The sequence below is a fragment of the Cyanistes caeruleus genome, chromosome 12, assembly GCF_971803275.1.
Source record: "Cyanistes caeruleus chromosome 12, bCyaCae1.hap1.1, whole genome shotgun sequence".
Taxonomy (NCBI): Eukaryota; Metazoa; Chordata; class Aves; order Passeriformes; family Paridae; genus Cyanistes; species Cyanistes caeruleus.
The window spans coordinates 4,740,125-4,760,307 of record NC_141712.1 but is presented as its reverse complement, the minus strand read 5'-3'; the positions used below and the strand labels follow the sequence as shown (position 1 = coordinate 4,760,307).

Below are 20,183 nucleotides of genomic sequence, written 5' to 3'. Positions count from 1 at the left end.
TTTGGTTGGATTTTTTGTTGTTAGTTGGGGTTTTGTTTGTTTGTTTTCTGCTTGTTTTTGTTAGAAACCATATTTGACTAAAAGTGAATATGTTATGCCTGGAAAGAAAAGAAACTGACAAGCAGAAAATACAAAAAGCAAAATGAAATGACCAAATTGTTTTGCCAATGGGTAGCAAGTCCTCCATTTGACTTAGGAATTTTGTTTAACAATAAATTCTTTCCCCTTCGTTGCTATGTCTTAAAATAAATATACCTTGGTGTTGCTGAAGATGTGGCTTTTGAGTGAAGAACAATGACTCCCTAGCTGACATTTTAGTTGGTTCCTAGAACTTGAAGATAAATCCTAGCAGCTGATCAGCAATAAACTCAATTTATCTGATTTGCTTTCTCCTTTCTGTGGACATTCCCCTCTCCTGGAGCTGACAAAACAACAGGAATCTCCTCCAGGAACAGCCTCCAGCACTGCTGCATGAATTAACTTGGCAGCAGGTGCTCAGCAGGAGAGGGGACAATCTCCTTCCCCTCATCTTCCCAATTAACCCACTGATCCTTCATTATAGCACTGCTCAGGTTGTTTATTTATTCATGGTACTTTTAGCAAAACAGGGCAAAGCACGTGCAGGAAGCGCCCAAAGCTCTCTGTTCACAGAGCTCTGAGCTGTCTGCCACAGGCAAAGAGACACTGAGTGTGCTCCTCCAGCCAGTGAGGCAGTGTCCAGGGGGCTTGGACATTGTCACAATGAATCTCCTGGAATTCTGTGCCCTTTTCTGCGGGGAAGGGGCTGGAGAAGGTCATGAGCCTATGAATGCCCTCTCCCTGGTGATGTACAAGCCACCAGGATGGAGCAGGAGCTGCAGCCTGTCCTGCAGGCTCCAGGAATGGTGTAAGATCTGAATAATCATCATAGCATCGGTGTCAGGTCAGAGAGACACGGCTCTGGGCGTGCACAACCACAGCTCCGAGCTGGAGCTCACTTCTGCCTACTCTACACATTAAAAACCTGGTGGCTCAGCTCCCTGGCTGACACTCAGTCTCTAAAATTTACAAGCAGCCTCTTGAAATAACCGTGACTGTTTGGGGAATATCTCCCTCACAGCTGGAACAAAGACTGACAATGCAGAAGGTCTTTGAAAGATGTGCAGTGTGGTTTCCAGACAAAGGTAGTTTGCATAACCACAACAATTACCAGAGAGCCAAGTGCTTTCTGCAGATTCCACAGCTGTTCTCAAATCTCTCAGATCTCTTTTGAGGTTCTTGGATGAAAGATTCTGAGAAAATGTAAATGCAGTAATTTTAATACAGAGCTACTTCTGGATTTTCTGGACACAAGTGACTTTAATGGCATTGACAGCAATCAGGATGTGAAATTAGCAGGCAGGAGTCAACTCCTTCACCTCCCACTTTGTGCAAGAATGAAACTTGCAATTTTAAGCCAGACAATAAAATAAAAGAACAAAAGTAACAATCAGAAGCAGTGAGTTTGCATCATTTTCTCTGCACACATTATTGCAATTCTTTAATTCCCTTGCAGTCTCTCATATGTTGAGATCAGTGGATTTCCCTGCTGTGCCACCTTACACCTACAGAACTCTGCCTTTCTTTTTTTTATCCCTTTTTTAATGTCCTCAGAAAGATCAAATAATTAATGGTATTAAGGACTTTGTGGTAGAAGTTGTTATCTACGCTGGATATATTACTTATGTGAAGAATGAATTTTAATGGGAAGCTCTACAGCTGGAAACAGCAGAATGGCAGAAATATGTTTCTTCCTGTTTATTGGAGCTATCTTTCTGTACATTTTAAAATCTCAGATTCTCTGCAAAACAGAGCTCTTTGACACAAGTAGAAGAGCAGCAGGAATATCCTTACTGTGACACTCCCTGCTTTTTTTGATAAGGAAAAGACACGGACAGCCCATTCATCTCCAATCTCTGTTCAAAAGCATCATCTATTCTTAAATAGAAACTCCAAACTTGAAATAACCAAGCAACTGAATTATTATCATCAAGGTTTCAGTGGAAACTAGCAAAACACAGAAACCAGAGCACATGACATTTGAAAGCATGTGAGATCTAGAACTCTCAGCAGCCAGCTGCAGAGGCAATAGAAGAGAACATTCAAGAGAATGTTGATGCCATTTCAGCTTTGTATAATCATTAATAGCCACAATTAATATGCATATGCCTCTTGTAATTGTTAATATTCACTGGTGGAGACCTTACAATGTCAAACAGATTTTTAAAAGATGGTTTCTGACACCGGTATTTTTGTTTTTATTCAGAATTTAAACCTAATGACAGAGAAATGTGGATGATAGGAAGATTCCAATCCCCTTTTTAGAGTGAAAAAAACTGTCCAGAGACAAAGAGGGGTCTCAAAAAGTCACTGTATAAGTCACCTTTATTCTTTTTGAATGTTTTCTCAGTCATGCTTTCTTTCTAGGAGAAGATTTACAAATAACACCTCTTTAGATTGGTGGGATTGCACTGCAGAAAGAAACCCAGCGAAAGCAGCCCCAAGCCACTGCCCACAGTCCCACACGTGCCAACTCTCTTGTTTCAGGATTTCTTTTTTCTGTTTGCAATTACAAAATCTCTGGGAAAGAACAATCCTGATCTTTCTGATCCACCACAAGAACCAGAAGCGACAGCTCCAAGCACACCCTCATCCATGTTCACCTTGTAAAAAAACACTGCTCACAAACCGACCCTGAGCTGAAAAACTGATTTATTTCTTTACTACAAGTTGGAAGCATCAGTTCCTTGTTTCCAAAAGAATGAAATTAAAATGCTTTATGAGAATTACCCATGTAAGACAGGGTTTTTTAATTTTTCTGCCTCAGGCTGAAACATATTTTAAAGGAATATTTGATTAAAAGGGTACAATTAAAAGTTTGTAAGTTATAAATTTGGCAATAGTTAGTAGCAGAAAAATAATCTATTTGTTCATTAGAACTGCTATAACAATTTTGGTTTGTGATTAAACTTATTGTTTTCAATATGGCTCTATTTATAAAAAATACATTTTTATGATAACATATGTATATATTAATATATCAGTATATACAACTGTGTCATGTGTATTTTACAGCTGTACCAGGCCCTCCTTGATGACTGCCTCAAACAAAATGCTCTTGAACATTTTACAAGAAAAAGGACCTTTTGCTCAATCTAATAAATAAATCTAATAAATGCTTAATAAGGCATAAATGTTCTAGTCAAACAGAAGGCTTACAAAATCACCTGAAAATAAAGAGAGGCTGTTTTTACAGTATATTTTTCCTGATTTATGATGGCCAAACCATATGGGCACTGAAGCATCCACAGGTATTCCAAACTGACCTGCTTTTCATAAATATCAAAAATTTGTGATGTCTTCAAAAAAGCAGATTGATGGTTGCTATCAAATTTGATAGCAGACATCAGCTGCAGAAGAAAAAAAAATTTTGTCATAAAAATTCAGCTGTTTGATCAAATTCCCTTTCCTGCCCCACAGCAGGCTGTATTCCACACTAGCATATTTAATGGCAATTCACAAAGCATTCCTATGACAAATTAACAAACACTTGAATGATTTTGGGTTTTTTTATAGAGCTGGAATTTCTGCAATCCCTTAAAACACCAATAAGAACACAGGGAAAGACAAAGTTTTTCATGTGAGAAAATGTATTGGTAGAAGAATAATTGGAAAATGTCACATATTTTGTATCTTTGATTATTTTCTCCTCTGTACCAGTTGGCTTAAATAATAACAGTTTATGCCAGAACTGAGGAGCTGAATCAACTAATGAATAAAAAAACCTAAACACGTTTCCATGTAGTCCTTTGCAGAAATAAAAAGTACTGCTGGGAATTTTGAATCACGAGCAAAGTAATATTTAATCATGTATACATCATTCTTATATGTTAAAATTCCTTGGAAAGGGGAATAATTATGTTAGCACTACTGTGTAATACAGAACTTGTAGTAAATAAATTCTTGAGAGAAGGAAAAAAAAAAAAAAGCCAGACAAATTAACAGCAAAGTGATGATGAATAAGCATTTCCTCCTACCTTTTTCCTTTGAAAATGTGAACTTTAGATAATAGTATGTATAATTTCTAGTTCTATTCCTTTGGAAAAGTCTGAACTTTAGATAATTGTCTCTTAAGTATTCTAAAACTTTCCTTTGACCTTTAGTCCAGCAGAGCTATAATCAAACATAACTATATGGTCCCTTGCAGACTATCAGCAGCAACTCTTGTATTTTGTACCTTGGATTTTTAACTCACTGAAGAAAGGACAGAAAATCCCTGCCAAAGAAATAATGATGTAAAAGCATGCACTGAGTGAAATAATACCAGTTTTATTGGTAATGGGGTGGAGAATAATTAGAACATGATACCTCTCTCTTTTAAATTTACAGACACATAGAACAAGTCAAAGCAGGAAATTTTGGGTTCTGGGTCTGTTTAAGCTCCACCTTGTCTGAGCTGCACCAACACACCTGAGTGAATCTCACTGACTCTGCTTTGTCCACTCATCTCTTCCAAGGCCCTGGTGCCACTTAGGCTTGGCACTCAATTATCATCTCAATTATTATTATTAATAGGAAGCAAATCCGGGCCAGAGAGGGTGTGAGATGTGCTAAAACAGGACTGATTTTGCCTCTCCTTTTTCTCTCCTGTATTCCAGCAGCCAGTCACAAAGCTGTTTACTAATAATGCCACTGCTTTGACATGCTTTACTTTATTTGGATCACATCACTACATGGCACGTGCATTGAATGGTACATCTGTAAAGTGTAAGAATTAATGCAGGTTGCCAAGCTCTGGTTTAGAAAGAGAGATGAAATGGCTGTCAAATGTGCTCAGCATTAAAAATACATTATTAACACAGCAATTTGCATAGACTGATGGATCATTTTTGAAATCTACATATTCTAGTTAATTCTATTCTCTTGTTATTTTAACCAAAAAAGTTTCAGAAAGTGAGACGGTGTTTTACAGTGCTTTGATAAAATAATGCCTATATTTTGCATTTGAACCAAGAACTTTCCATTACTGTATTACCAGATTCCAACAAAAATGCTGCAAGGATAAATAAAAATGCCAAGCTATCCCAAGGCTGTGTCATCTTCTTTTCCTTGGAGGGATAATGGATTCTTGATCTTTCTATGAATACCTACCTAACAAGTGCAGTGTGGGAGGAGATGCTGGTGGCAGACAGGGATCTGAGCCCCTCAGGCCACGGTGACAGCTTTAAACATTGCACTGACTGCCTGTTCTCTTCTGTGTAGAGCTAAATCTCCACCAGGTTCAGGGAAATTCAGAGTGCTTTGGGTAGGTGATGGAAAAATTTCAAGAGTTCCCACCCATATTCTTCAGCTTCCCCACTTCTCACACATCCTCCAATTCTTACATCAGTGACTTCTAGGTCTGGAAAAGTTCACAGACCTTGTGACTGCGAAGACAATCATGGATGTTTGAGGTGAATCTTTCTTTCTGCAATGTGAACTGTGAATATCACAGTAAAAAACATAAAACTTAAGTAGGAACCATTTAGGTCTTAGATGTGATGTGTTCTTGCCATCGAAGTAATTTAACATCCACCTCTCCATGCCATGATAATCACCTTTCCCATTCCAATTCTGTGCTGAATGTACACAGGGGCTTGGTAAGGATTTAAAACAATTTACCAGTAAATCATACACCAGCCCTTAAAAACTAAATCTCTAATCAGACCTCTCAACCACACTGAAGTTTTGTTGCAACAGTGAAAGCCAAATTCCAGCCCTACCAATGTATTTCTATTATGCCACTTACTTTTTACTTAATGTCCACTTTGAAATACAGCAGCAGAAAGCAACCAGCAGACTATAAAAACAGCAACCAGCATTTATTGGAATGCTGCCTATTTGTACTGGTGTAATAAAGGTCTTGTCAGCACTTCCATTACAAAATGCCAATTTTCAGAGGTTTATAACTCTGACATAACAACTTCCTATGAAAAGAAATTTAGAATGTGGACTCTCTGCCAAAGAGCATTGAAAGTTAAATACAGCTTACGTTGGCCAGGGCATTTTAAGTCAGAAAATAAATTAAAAACAATTCTGACTTAACATTTTCTTGAGCTGGTGCCACTGAAGAAAAAAATGTGGCTTTGACTGTAAAAAGTGCCAGATTCTGCAGTTCTTATACACGCAGAACTCCCTTGAAGTTCCCTGAGAATAATTTCTGTGAGAGCCCTGAAAGGAGTGCCATTATACATTTTTGTAAATGTCATCAAGAGTTATATTAGCTTTTTGTAATTTGAAAGACTGAAATGTTATGGTCTAACATTGCCCCTGGGCACACAGGCAGCATGATAATGACTTTGGAAAGACATTCTGATATGCAGATTACATATAACAATAACAATTTGTTATCATCAGACCATTAATGGCAGTAATTTAGACCTCTGTCTCACACCCAAAGGTTTCACAGGATGCCTTATTACAGGCACACCTCTCACCAAGGATGTGATTCCCATGGGGAAAACTCATGGCCTTTTGAAATGCAGGGAAGAGCAAAAGGCATCCAGAGAAGGAATTCCAGTGTGTGAAAAATAAAACAATTACCCATCTATAGAGTGGAATAGTTTGAAAAAGTTTTCAAATGAAACATCACAGATACTCCTTGGAATGTTTCCAGACAGCATGCAAACATTACATGGAAAAAGCCTGGAAGAGCCACAAATTCCAGACTGGGATACACAGCTGGAATATGGAGAATCAAAGCAGGAACACACACACATCTGAATTTAGATTGCAAGCCCAGGACAGAGTGCAAGACCCTGCCTTAGCTCTGGACATGGTGGGAAACAGCACAGAACTTGGAAAGGAGGAGCCAGGGAAAGATGTCAGCACATGAATTCACCACAGAGATGTTACAAAGTCAATGCTAACATGGGTGAATTTATGAAAACTACAGCAGCAGTTGAGAAGTTGTTTAGAGTTCTCATGGAATCACAGGATGAGTGAGGTTGGAAGGGACCTCCAGATGTCACCTGGTCCAGCCCCTGCTCACCACAGCTACCCAGAGCCCATCTTGTCCAGGTGGCTTCTGAATATCTCCAAGGATGGGAGTTCTAAAAACCTTTGTATTCACAATTGAAATATAAATGGGACAAAACAAGAGACATCTTATTCAGTGTTTCTTTTCATCCCATGAAGAGAAGTTATGAGATATAAATACATAAACAACCTGTAAGCTGAGAGAACACCTTGCAAATGGTTCCTTGTTGTCTTCTAATTTGTGATGAAGAATCTGATAAAGTACAAGTGAAGTGTTTAGGTAGAAGCTGCAATAAAAATACAAAGCATGATCACATAAAAATATTAGAAGAGATGGGGATTCTGCTGGCAGAAGAAAATATATCTCCATATGCCAAAAAGACCTCTGTGATAATGAAGAAAAAACATATAAAGTCAAAAAGGTGAGCAGAAAAAACCCAGTAGATACTTTGAAAAAGTTATGCTTGCTTACTGGGAAAAAAAAAAAAAAGGATTTAAGAAAAATCATTTTAGTTTTGAAAAATCTATGGTCTATATATGAATTTTTGAAGCAAGTGGTTCTGCTAGATAGACTGTATTAGAACTCTATAAAGTTTTTAGCAACTACATCTTTTGATCTTGCCTGTTAGCACAAAAAAGGCACAAGACAAGAAAAAGTTGATTTGTTCTTTTTTTCTCATTTAAAAATAGAAAATATTAGTACAAAGAAGCTGTAACAAAGTGGATTAGATAAAGATGATACAGAAGGAGATGGCAGGTGTAGAACTGAGTCTAAACTACCTCCCTCTGTATTCAGTACTGCAGGTCATATCAAAGGTGCCACAAGACCTCAGCTGCCATCAGACTGGGCTCCACCATCTCGTCCCCTGACAAGCAAATTCCCCAAGTTTCCTGTCTGGGACTTTCAGAAGAATCCAAAATACCTCTCCCTTAGAGAACTCCTGAAACTCAGCCTTTTCCAGCCCCCAGGGAACTGCTCCCAGCTCTGCAGTGTTTGCACAGCACAATGGCAGCACAGTGATTCAGTGTTTTATCCAAATTCATACAGGAAACCCATAGCCAAGCTAAACAGAAGTGTTCCAAACTCCACAACAATTGCTCAAGCAAAAATCCATCACTTCTGCAGACTGCTCTGAGATCACAAAGTCTTAATCTTCGCTGGGGAACACTGCATAGTTTACAGGAGGGTCCCATATAATGGATGAAAATGTTATAGAAAGTGACAGGACCCAGCTAAGCAAGGTTAAGGAGCAGCAAGTTGGAAAAAGGCTACATTAATTCATTTTATTTTTTTTTATTATTTCAAATAACCTATACTTCAGCTTCAGTTTTAGGTTAGATTGAATGAGAATTTGCACAGCACAAAGCCAGATAGTTTTATCTGTGTTTACCAAAGTGATGTGAAATTGTTATGTCATTAAAGAGAAGAAAAAATTCAGTGTTCATGTTCCAGACAGCCCAATATCCTTCGAACAGAGAACTTCCATCAGCATTCAGAGATTACTGTTGGTGCTCTTTTTAAGGTTTATGACTTCAACAGCAAACTACTCAAAACTCCACCAAGAGGACTTCATTCCTGGCTTAGCTCTTGGAGTCAGATACGCAAAAAATCCCAAACCTCCCGAGTTCCCATTACTGTTTATCATGTACAGCCCTCAGCCTACAGGCAGAGTGAAGTTTGCCAGGCTGAGCCCAGGGCTCAGCAGGCCAGGCTGGGGGCTCAGCCTTTACTCTCTGCAAACAGCTCCCACTGCTCCCTGATCCCTGCAATCCATCAGTTACCTTTGGAGGACTCCACGAGCTCTTCCTCTTCAGTGCCATCAAGCAGACATCTGGTCCTTTTCTTCAAGTTCTATTTATCTCTCCCTAACAAGCTGCCTTATTATCTCACTTCAAACAGGGGCCCATCTTCACTCCCTCTCTAATCAGTGCTGATTACCAAGTGTGCACATCCTATCATTTTAGGATATGCAAACTCTCTCCCCAGACTAGACAGGTCAACTGATGCATCTCATTTCATTGCTGCCCTTGGCTCTGTGGGTAAGATCAGTCAAATCATGTATTCTACCTCTTCCCTGCCCTCTGAATGGGTTGCCTTCTTGGCAGATTTATTATATAAATATTACATGCTAATAATTCCATAAATATGTCGCTAATTACTGGCTGCTTGCCAAATAAAGTACATCCTAATTAGACAGAATTAAATGAAGACCAACAAAGTGACATATTTTACAACAAGATCACCCATAAAAATGGCGAAATCAGGAGTTGATAGAAAAATAACCTATATACATATATATGTATAACCTAAGTGGTACAAAACCCACAACCAACTAAAAAAAAAAAAAAAGTTTTGTCCCCCTTGTTCTCTAAAGGTTGATGTCAGAAGCTGTAGTAAAAAAATCATTAAAAAAATTCATGTTTCCTTCAGTGTGTCACTGCTCTATTTGCTGTGACAGAGAAATACAACACGTTCTTAAACAGTCACCTCTTCAAAATGAGTAAGAAGGAAATAAAAGGGTATGTAAAATATAAAATATAAACTTATTTCAGCACACCAGACAGGTTGAGGAAAATGCAGAGACACAGAATTCACATAATAATGTCATGGTCACCCTGTAGGAACAATGACAGTGATTCCAGCAGTAACTCCTTCCTTGTGTAAAACACTTGTGGAATTGGTTCAAAACAAGATGCAAACTGGAACATGATCTGAGCCTTTTAAGCTCACATTATAATGTCAGTTGTGTAATAGTTAATCAGATAAGCCTTAAAGCTAAGTGTGAAAAATCAATACCTTCTATTTTTAATAGAAGATCCACGTGCAAATAGTCTGCTATAATGCCAAAAGGAGATTTTTTCCTAATCAAAGGAAAAATTTACAGTTATTATGTGAGGATTCCTGCTTAAATTGTTTTCACTTTTAGCCTGTTTACTCTTCCTCTAGTAGAATAGTGTTGGTGGTCTTCTAATCTTTACTGCAACTGATAGTTTAAAATGAGACTCCTATCTAGTTTCTCATTAACTGACAAAAGTGCAATTAAAGCAACTAATAAATTCATCCTCAACAGTCTGTGTTTAGGATATGACAAAATAAAGAGATATTCCCTAATGAGAGCAACCAATACATATATAAAGAGAGGAAGGAAGGGAGGGAGGGAAGGATTCTTGTTTAGGGATAAAATCCAAATATTTGAAACAAAACAAAAGCTAACCATGAGGAGAACACAGGAGAACTTAGATACAATATGACTCTGCTGGGTAATATACTGAGGTGGTGATAGGGCAGAGGTTCTACCAGAACCTTTGGCCTCAGGACATCATTCCACTTACTCAGAATTAAACCAATTTCCAGGTAATCAAACATAGTCAGTGCATTGTCCATGAAGATTTCCACTACAAAAATTGCTTTTTGCAGAAACCTGGAGGAGTCAGATCTGATACCCATCAAGCCAGAAGTGGTACTTAGAAATCTCTTAACTCTTTCAGAAGGTAGCTGATTAAAAATCTGGAAAATTATCTCCAAATATTATATATTCATTTAGCTAGAAATACTACTATGAAACAAAGTCCAAGAATATCATAATCATGGGTGTTGTGAGTTTTTAAGGAGTTATGTTTTCACTTAGGGAACCTTTAAGGTTGGTGGAGCAATGTTTCACAGAACCCCAGTTTGGGTGAGGCTGGAGGGGCCCACGGGGGCTCCTCTGGTGCCACCTCCCTGCTCCAGCAGGGCCATCCCAGAGCCCAGGGCACAGCAGTGTGTCCATGTGGCTCTGCAATATCCCCAGGGAGGAGACTGCACAGCCTCTCTGTGCTGGTAGACCTGGTACAGCAGGTCTTACTGCTGTTAGAACAGAAGTTCTGCACTCAGTAACACCACCTTTCTGCCTGCTAAGCAGCTCAGTCTTGAGACCTTGATTTAATGTCTATTTTCCATTATGTGTCTGAAATTAAGTCACACTGAAGATTCAATTTGCTCTTCTTGGCTATTTCTTTCATCCATGTTATTACTAAACCAGATTTTCAAGCTAACTTACTGACCAAATTCTTTTGTTCTCCTGTTTTGTTTTCACAACCTTTTTATCCCTTACTTGTTTTCCTTTAGATTTATTATGAAATCAATGCAATAAACTGGGAAAAGAGAGCTAAGGACGTTACACTACTGAGCTTGATGAAACTCCTACAGCAGGAAAATTCACAGCTGTCGAATCCATTCCCTCATCATGAGTAAGCACTGTCATGCATATGGTGCACAACACTGACCTCAGATCTTTTTCACTCAGATTGCATCTGGTTCTCAATTAGTTTGATTTATAAAATGAAACATAATTGACGTCTTGGCAACATTCTGTTGCTAGCAGCACAAATAATAAATTAAGAGCGAGTGAAGTAAAAGTCTCTTTAGTCATGTATGCATAATGGCAGGCTGCATGTATTTGGGATTAGCCTGGGTCCCATCACTCCCACTGGATGCTGTTTGGGTCTGGGTCATGTTTGCACTGATGCTCTGCAATAACTGTGTAATTGTGGCTGATTCAAATGACCAAAAAAAGGCAGTCTCTGAAAGGATGGGATGCTGTGGGAATTAGTCTGATTTTCCAATGTGCATATACAACTCCTCTGTAGCTGTCTGAAAGTTTGCATTTGGGAGGCTTGGAAAGAAGTTGTCACCACAGAGCTAAACTGAAACAGGATGGAAAGATTTAACAGCATTTGGAACAGAAGCTCCCAGGAAACACTTTGCCAGTGCAAAACCATCAAAAGTACAGACGTGCTGGGGAGCAGAGCAGAGCTGAAGAGGAGCTGGAGATGCCTGGAAGAGGACAATCAGCTTACCAGATGGCCCCCTCCTTGCTGGTTCATCCACCAGGTTGGCCTGTCCAGTCCAGTGCAGACTTGATGGATCACCTCTGGCTTAGGGCGGAGGAGAGAGGGAATCTGTCTGGAGTCCTGCATCCTGAATACAGGAGAGGAGTGAATAAGGATTCAGATGGACAGAACAGAGAGGAGGGTTGTAGGGTGGAGGAGCTGGCAGCTGAGTTAGCCTTTGAAGAGTTGATCCTAGTTCTCTGTTTCAGCTGTGTGCACCAAGGAGTCACCTCTTTAGCCTATTGAAGTGCTGAAAAGCACATAACCATTGTAAGAAACTTCAATCACCCAGACAGGGCTAAGCAGTGTTTGCAGAAGAACTGCACTGAGTCTTCACCTGGTTTGTGGCTCTAATCAGAAAGAAGTCTGGAAAGAGCAGTGATTTGCATGCAAGAAGAAAGCTGGGAAAGACAGCAGAAGCAGGTGTCAGTGAAGGACAAAGGACTGGAGTGGAAAAATGCTGCCTTCCCATCTACATTAATGCAATCACTTCAGAAAACAACAGCACAGCCATCCCTGCCAGAGAAGTTCTTTCAAATCTCACTCAACTGATAGTCAACATCAAGGAAAAACAGAACTTCAGGGAATAACAGAGCACAGCTGATAGTGATGATAGTGAAGAAAGAAGGGGGAAAGGAAGCAGAAAGTTATCAGCAGCAAGATACATACTGAGAATATTGGCACCAGCAATCTCAGCTAGGTGGGACTAACACTGCAGCACCATGGAGAAGTGCAGCCTTGCTAGGAATAGCAGAGAGCAGTCAGACACATTACTTCAACTGCAATGTGAAATTGTACAGTGAAAATAGAAATGCATCCACTCCCTGGCAAGAGAGATACTGGAATGTATTGGGGTCCCTCAGGAATATTATCATTAACCTGGAATTCTAAGAAGTCTTCTAGAATTTGAGAATAGTCTAAAGATGTATAACACTGATTTCCTCCTCACGTCACTTTGTCACTGAGAAAGAGCTCCTCTCTTCCAGTTCTTAGGTGCAGTCTGTTACTCCACAGGATGTCATTGCATCTTAGAATTGGCAGATATGCAAATAAGAAAACTGATCACTTTCTCACCGAGGATGATCCAGCATGTTTTCTGATCCAAAGCACTTTCAGGCAGGTGAATTGTCTAAGGAGCAAGGGTAAAGGAGCCCGAGTACAATAAACAGGGAAGCACATGAATTATTTCAGGGACTTGCCACTTGTCACCCAATGCACAAGCACTCGCTCCAGCAGAGCTGTTTGCACTGGCTGAACATCACTTTTTGCATATTCATGGAAGCTTGAATCAGTCCTTTCCTTTCCATGGTGTCCCTGCCTGCTGCCACAGTGAGGGAGGAGTGTCAGCACAGTGTCCCCTGGTCCCCTCCCAGCCCCACTGGGATCCTGACACGATTTCCAGCAGCAGAACAAGGCATGATTCTTAAAAGGGGCTCAGCACTTTAGGATAACTTACAGACCATCACTAAAATGTGTTACTTCAGGCCTGTAAATCACATTTTGTTTTTAGCTGAGAAAGGCAAGTATGCATCCAAAAATATAATTGTTTTCTGGGAAAAAAAAATAAAAATGCCTGATTATTCTTAATTCACAGAAAGACAATATTTCACATAGATTAGTTACCTGAACTATCACATGATTAGTTTTGATAATATTTAGACCTTCCTACTCAGCAAAATAACACCTTTATGCTTTGTTTTAATTTAACTTACAATTTCTAACAGAAGCAAAAAAATAGGAAGTTACTGAACAAAATCTTTCAACCACGCTACAAAATAAATATTTCAATAATTTTGTATTAGCAATTTCATTATTAACTCTATTATTCATAAAAAAAATCAATAAACTGAGGTTCTTCTGGCACTCACAGGTTATAAAAATGTTGAACTTTGTTATTTAAACAACTCCACTTTAAATGCCATGCTGAGAAAAAGATTGATAGTATGATATTTATAATACATTTTTCACACTGTGAACACTCCTGGAGAAACATGATGTGTGCCTGTGGATGGCAGATCCTGACACACAAGTGCCAGATAATAGGGTACTTTGTGTTTGTTATTTTTTAATACATTGCAATGCTTTATTTTTAACTCTGCTCCTTTCACACTGCTTGCACCTTGCTATGCAAGAATTCCTTGTGATTTCTGGTGACAAAACCACGTCTATTAAAAGAGATGTTGATCAATGCCTTCTCTTTGATTATGCCCCATATTCCTTTACCTCTTATGGATGTTATTCCATACCACTAATATTGACAGATGGTAGAAAAATAATAATTTATAAGCAAGACTGAGCACATCACTTAATTTGAATTAAACCACTAACAAGGATGTTATTTTGTATGTTTTGGAGTTTGAAAGTCTAATTACTGATATAAAAAAGAAATGAGGATGATAATTAAACACATTAGAAATACATAAGCATGTGCTTTCCCTCAAGCAGTGCCATTGTGGAACACCCTCTGGCACGTGGCAGCTGGGCCACAAAGTTTCCCAAAATTGGCTGAAACTGCAGCAATGTGTAAGGATGTGCTGCTCACATCCAAGGGACCATTTGGGTGCTGTTATTCTGGATGATCACTGCACATCCACCCAGAAATGATGGGTTTAATGATGTCCTTGCTCTGGCAATTTGTACCTGGGGTCAGGGGGTTAACTTTGAAACTGGGCAAAGTGGAAGCAGGGCAATGAAACAGAGGAGTCACCTCAGAGCTCTCTGAGGGATATTGTCAGAGAGAAAAGTCAATCAAAACCACAGAAGGAGCTTCAGCTGGCAGCTGAGACAATGGCAGAGACACTTATCCAGAAATGCCAAAAGAAACTGTTTCAGGGAAAGACTTATTTTAACACATGAAAGTTACTCTGGTGGGAACAAAAGACTCACCCTCCAGGTATGTATTTGACAGATGCTGCTAAAAATACTTTCATGAAAAAAGATGGGGAAAAATCCAGGTTTTATTGTATTAAAACCACAGTGACAGAGAAGTACTTTTTAAAAAAAAAATAGTGATATAAGTTGTCTTATTATTTGGGATATCTAGGAGTGCTTGCATGTAATTGTTTTCCTCAGCTATTGTGAAAGTTTAGAAATATTTGGTTTTTAAAGGTAGAGAGGTGATGAAATATAAAATAATCCATAGTATACAAAGGCATGCAAGGCAGTGATTGAAGTGATTATACCAGGCCATTTCCTTTAAAACACCTGACACAGTGCCTGCACTTTCAAGGCAGCACAAAGAGGACATAAGCAAGATTTAACCTGAAGGAAAGAACAAAAGAAATGGATATTAAAACGTGATCACTCTTGGAGCTGTTATATGTATCACAGAGGTAATAGACTAAGCGTGGTTCAGAATAAATATGAACTTTGTTACAGAGAACCAGCAGAACAGTTCATCACTTAAGCAGATATATAATGCTTCAACTAAAAAAAAATCCAAAACATTTTACTATGCACTCACTTTGGAATCAGGACCAAATTCAGAGCTCAGCTTGCCAGATGGACATTGAATATTTGAGAGAGAGAGGAGGCTGATTACTGATAATCAGCCTATTACAAGCCAAACCAGGCTATTGGATTTCTGCAGGTATATGAGCTCATGCCAGTGAGGTTCTTAACCCAAAGGTGAGCCCTGCCCTGGGCCAGGTAACCCCAGGACTGCCCTGCTACATAAGCCCTGTAAAAAATATGGAATATCCCATTTATCCAGGAAAGATGCACCATTTCTCCTGTCAGAAGAATTACTGCATCCAAAGGCACTATGGAACATTCAGTTTGGGGTTTATTCCATTAGGAAACAGATTCTGGCACCAGAAAAATGGAATAGCAACGACAACTTCTCATGGGAAAAACTTTAGGTCTCTTCATGGCAAAGACGTTTTTGGTAGTTTTTGACAGTAAGAATTGCATTGGCAGCATATCAAAATGTTTGCATGTGTGAAAACGCTCCTATTACAGAATTCTGTTCTCACTTGAACAATCTAAGGGGACCTGAAGAATTCAATGCTGAAAACAGGTACTGCTGTGAGGGTGTTGTTTGGGGAGCAGCAGAAGATCCATGTACTGGCACTAGATTTTAGGTAATGCTCTGTGAAGACCAGTCACCTGAAAAAAAATCTTGTCAACAAATTCTAATTCCCTTTCCAGAGGTCTCATTTCAGTTTTCTGATGCCATGACAGTGCAAAATCCTCATCAGTTCTCTAAATTCCTGTCAGGTTTTTGTTATTTATTGTGAGCCTACAGTTTTTTTGGAAGGGTTCATTCCAGTCAGTCTGCAACACATTGCTAGAGTGTATCAACACTTGTCTAAACATCAGATATTCTCATCTGAAATCTGAGGTTTTTCTGGTTTGAAGTTCCTCAGACACACCACACAAAACAGGGATTTTCTTTTTTTTCTCTGTTTCTGCTCCTATGCAGAAAACCCAGCACAAAGGCACGTGAAAAGTGCCCAGAGATTCAGTCAGGAGTCTGTGCAGTCAGGGACTTGTTATGTCACAGAGTCACAGGTTTAGTCACAGGTCTAACACAGAAAACATGACATGATTTTCATGTAGCATTAACTTCTTACATTTTTTCTATATAACTCTTATTATTTCTCTTGGGAGGGGATAAATGTTTTTGCAGCTGGCAAACCAAGTGCTCAGTGTGCCTTGATTACAGCTTGAGAGGGCACGATTGCCTCGATTTGGGTTATCACTCACTGCCCAGGAACCCAAGGCACTAAACCTACAAACCCCACCCAGGAATGGACATCTGAGCTCAGAAAAAGACAGAAGAAAAGCATCAGGAGACATGGAAAATAAAGATGGCTAAGAGATGATCTACAGACATTCAGTGAGATACAGGATGGCATTTAAATTTACATTTTATCATTATTTACATCAGAAAGGCACCACAGCCTCTGCAGTTCTGGGTATCTTGTCTACAGAAGGGACTGTAAATATGGAAATTCAACAAACCAAGCAAATGAAGAACACCACTGCATCATCTCAAGGCACAGATTCTGCTGTGAGCACAGCACAACTTCTATATATGTAATAAAATTTTCTGAAGTGTTTTGGGGTTTTTTTTGTGTGGTTCCTGATGAAGATACCTGTTGTGTCACTTAGTTAAACACATTTCTCAATAACAACCTGGCCAATCATAATATTTGCAGTGTGTGTCAGCAGCACAGTTAATTACTGACTATCGTGGGAACTTGCCCTAGGGTGATTTGGAAGGTTTGAACAACAGAATCAGCCTGTGTGCAACAAACTGAATTGATTAATGGTTATGCTTATGTTCTACACAGGAAGGGAACATAACAAATCACAGGCATCTTATGAATTCTTTGGCATGGGGGACAGAAAGAGGACACTGCAGCTTTTTTCTCCTGGCGGGTGCCAAACTGCCCTGCTGGCACGCCAGTGTCACTCAATGTCATCATTAGGTGGTGGCCAAATGCCACACAGTTACCTAAAGCACAAGAGAACCCAAAAGGGCAATATCTCTTCTTGAGGAGAGCTACTTGTGTTTATCTCCACCCTCAAGAGAGTTTTGAAGAAAGGCAAGGTATGAAAAATGAATGAAATAAAGAAATGTGCTAATTCTAGCAAGTAAAAATTTGGTTTCTACAGGAGGCTTCCTGAGAAAATGCAGTCCCTGTATGGTGTCCACAAGAGGACAGCATTTCTTTGGCAGCCATCAAGTTTCTGCTGCCCTGAAGAATTAATTTGGCAGAGCCAAGACTCTGGGAGGAAACTGAGGCTGAGGACACAGTCAAGGACAGATGTCAAGGATTTTGTCCACCAGTTTTTCTGTTCCAAGCTGTACCGTGTTGAGCATTGATCTGATCTCCAGAAAGGAGAGAAAGGTTTGTTACAGGCATTTCCTTACAGTTCCAGACCACACTAACTTGGTTATGGACAGCCCAAACACTCAGTAATACAAAAAAAAAGAGAAATTTGACTTGTAAATTCAGGATTTTTTTAGAGATATTGGTGTTTTTTAACATGAATAATCACTCATGCTTATCTGGGAGATATATTCAAGACAAAGTCATGGTCAAGCTCATTGTTTAAGTGGCATAACTAAATAAAGACTTACTGAAGATTTATGATGTTTAAAGGACATAAAAACTCACCTCAGCCAAATTATACCCTGATTTTGGCTCTGACAGGACTATTTGCTTCCTGTGGGAGATCATGTGCTAGCATCAACCATGCACTGCACCCCTGACTGAGCAATCCTGATAGACAAGGATGGCATGCATAGTTGGAATTTTATTATTGGATACTGAAGGATTAAACCAGAAAACTCTCTTCAAGCAGCTTTTTAATTTCAAGAGATTTCAGGTGGTTGTTTTAAAAGGATTTTCACATTCAACTGATTCAAACACATTAAAAACTGCATAAAAGTGAGTGGCAATGCTGCAACAAAATTTGACTTACTTTTGTAAACCTTGTTACATAGAAAGTTTCCTCACTCCCACTCAGCTCAGGACTCTTTTTGCCATTGTCTGTGAGTAGGAGCAGGAGTGGGTCTTAAATAGGTAACAGATTGGCAGGACAAGGGTAATTAGCAATGTGAGCTCAGTATTTTAACATGAAGAGAAATGCTAAGATCTTTTTTACTTTGTCATGCTGTGCCAAGCAAACCACCTGACATTTAGGATGCTTAATTCAATTTGTGTTACACTGCTGATGATTATGAAATGCATTTTGAAGAGGTTTGTTTTATCTTCTCCAGAAAACACACAGAGACTCATTTACTACAAGAAAATAGAGATGTAAGTAGAGACACACTTTGTGAATGCTAGAAGAGAAAAACACATCTAAAGAAAAGGAAAATATAGGATAAATTTAAGCAGATTTAAGAATTTAGGTGCAGTGTCATTTAGCTGTCATCATGCTTCTAGGTTTGAACAGATAGAATAAAAAAATTGCAAACAGCATTTTCTCTTTAATTGGCATTTCACGTATTACTTTTACACTCCTGCACATACAGCTCACACATGTGTCTTCCTATTAGTAATGAGCTAAAAAGGGCTTTACTTTCTTCCCATTTCAAATAAGTGACTGAATTTGACTAGAATTCCTGGCAGGATGTGCTTTATTAAAAAGAGCTAAGACAGAACAACTTTGCTGAATATTCAAGTAAGTACAAACACATCGAGCACTCTTTACAACATTCTTGGGATCAGTGCTAGCTCCTTGTCTCACCTGACCTTCAAACAGATCTGTGTGCCAAAGAAAAGGATCAGTAGAAATTTATTGCCCAACAATATTAAATGGGTCTTTTTTTGTTCCCATCACATGTGAATGGTCCCTTCTAGAGCCCTGTAAAATAACATTTTGCCCTTCCAGAAGTGCTTCAAAGCACAGTGAACTCAAAGCACCCTTCTGGGCTTTGCTGACCTAAGGGATTTCTCTTTCTAGCAAAAGTTCCTCACCAAAATATTTTGAGACCTTTATACACACAACAAACAGGCTGGAAGAGTGCTTTCTTTGGGAGATTTAGTAGATACTTAATTTTATGTTCCCATCCATAAACAGTCAATGATGGAATCAACATTCATTTATCAACATAGTTTCAGATTTTCATCTTACACAGTACCTCTGGAATTTCAAATTAATAGGAATAATACAGGCAGTAAATCCATCCCTTCGTTTTATTTAAGCCAGTGAGCTGTCTTCTGGATCTAAATTCCATATTTATTTTATTTTCTTCTTATCTACTTTAAAGTTATTGGAAATAGCTTAAGAGATATAATGAAGGCACCATTCAGCAAATTATTTATGTTTTAATTGCCCAAAGGACAACTGGTAAAGTAATTGGAAGTCAACAAAACAATTTGAAAGTAGTTGAGATACACATTTTATATCTGTTCTATTTACCTTCATTTTTCTTGATGGTGAAATTTGGGTTGTTGACCATTTCAGGAAGAAGGCTGTAGAGGAAATAATGCCCATTTTTAGGATCATCCTTGTCAACAGCACTGACAATCTGAATTACCTGCAACACAAATGGGCTCATTAAGTTTTCACACTCCTGATAAACAGACAGTGCTGGAAAAAAAAATTGTATTTATTGGAGACATTTCATTTCTCTCTATGCCAGAATAAAAATGATAATTTATAACTTTACAATGCTTTTACAGACCTTAGACTGAAAACCTTGGGAAGAGGAACTGTATCTGTTCCTTTTAAAATTTTTCCAGAACAAAGAGCCAGCAAATAAGGAGAGACAGGTAAGAGAGGACAGAAGAAACTGCTGCTGATTTAGACAAGTA

At 38.9% G+C, this 20,183-nt stretch overlaps 1 protein-coding gene across 3 annotated transcripts in view; it reads right to left on the bottom strand.

Moving 5' to 3' along the window:
* CDH8 (cadherin 8) overlaps positions 1-20,183 on the bottom strand; it is a 136,027-nt gene that overhangs the window by 7,094 nt on the left and 108,750 nt on the right. For 2 of the 3 annotated variants that reach the window (XM_023934866.2, XM_086847847.1), the window contains one exon: positions 19,789-19,906. In XM_023934866.2, the coding sequence (XP_023790634.1) occupies positions 19,789-19,906 (118 nt within the window). Of the gene's footprint in view, positions 1-11,874; positions 11,996-19,788; positions 19,907-20,183 lie in introns of all 3 variants that reach the window. The other variant, XR_015275460.1, reaches the window with a different exon arrangement.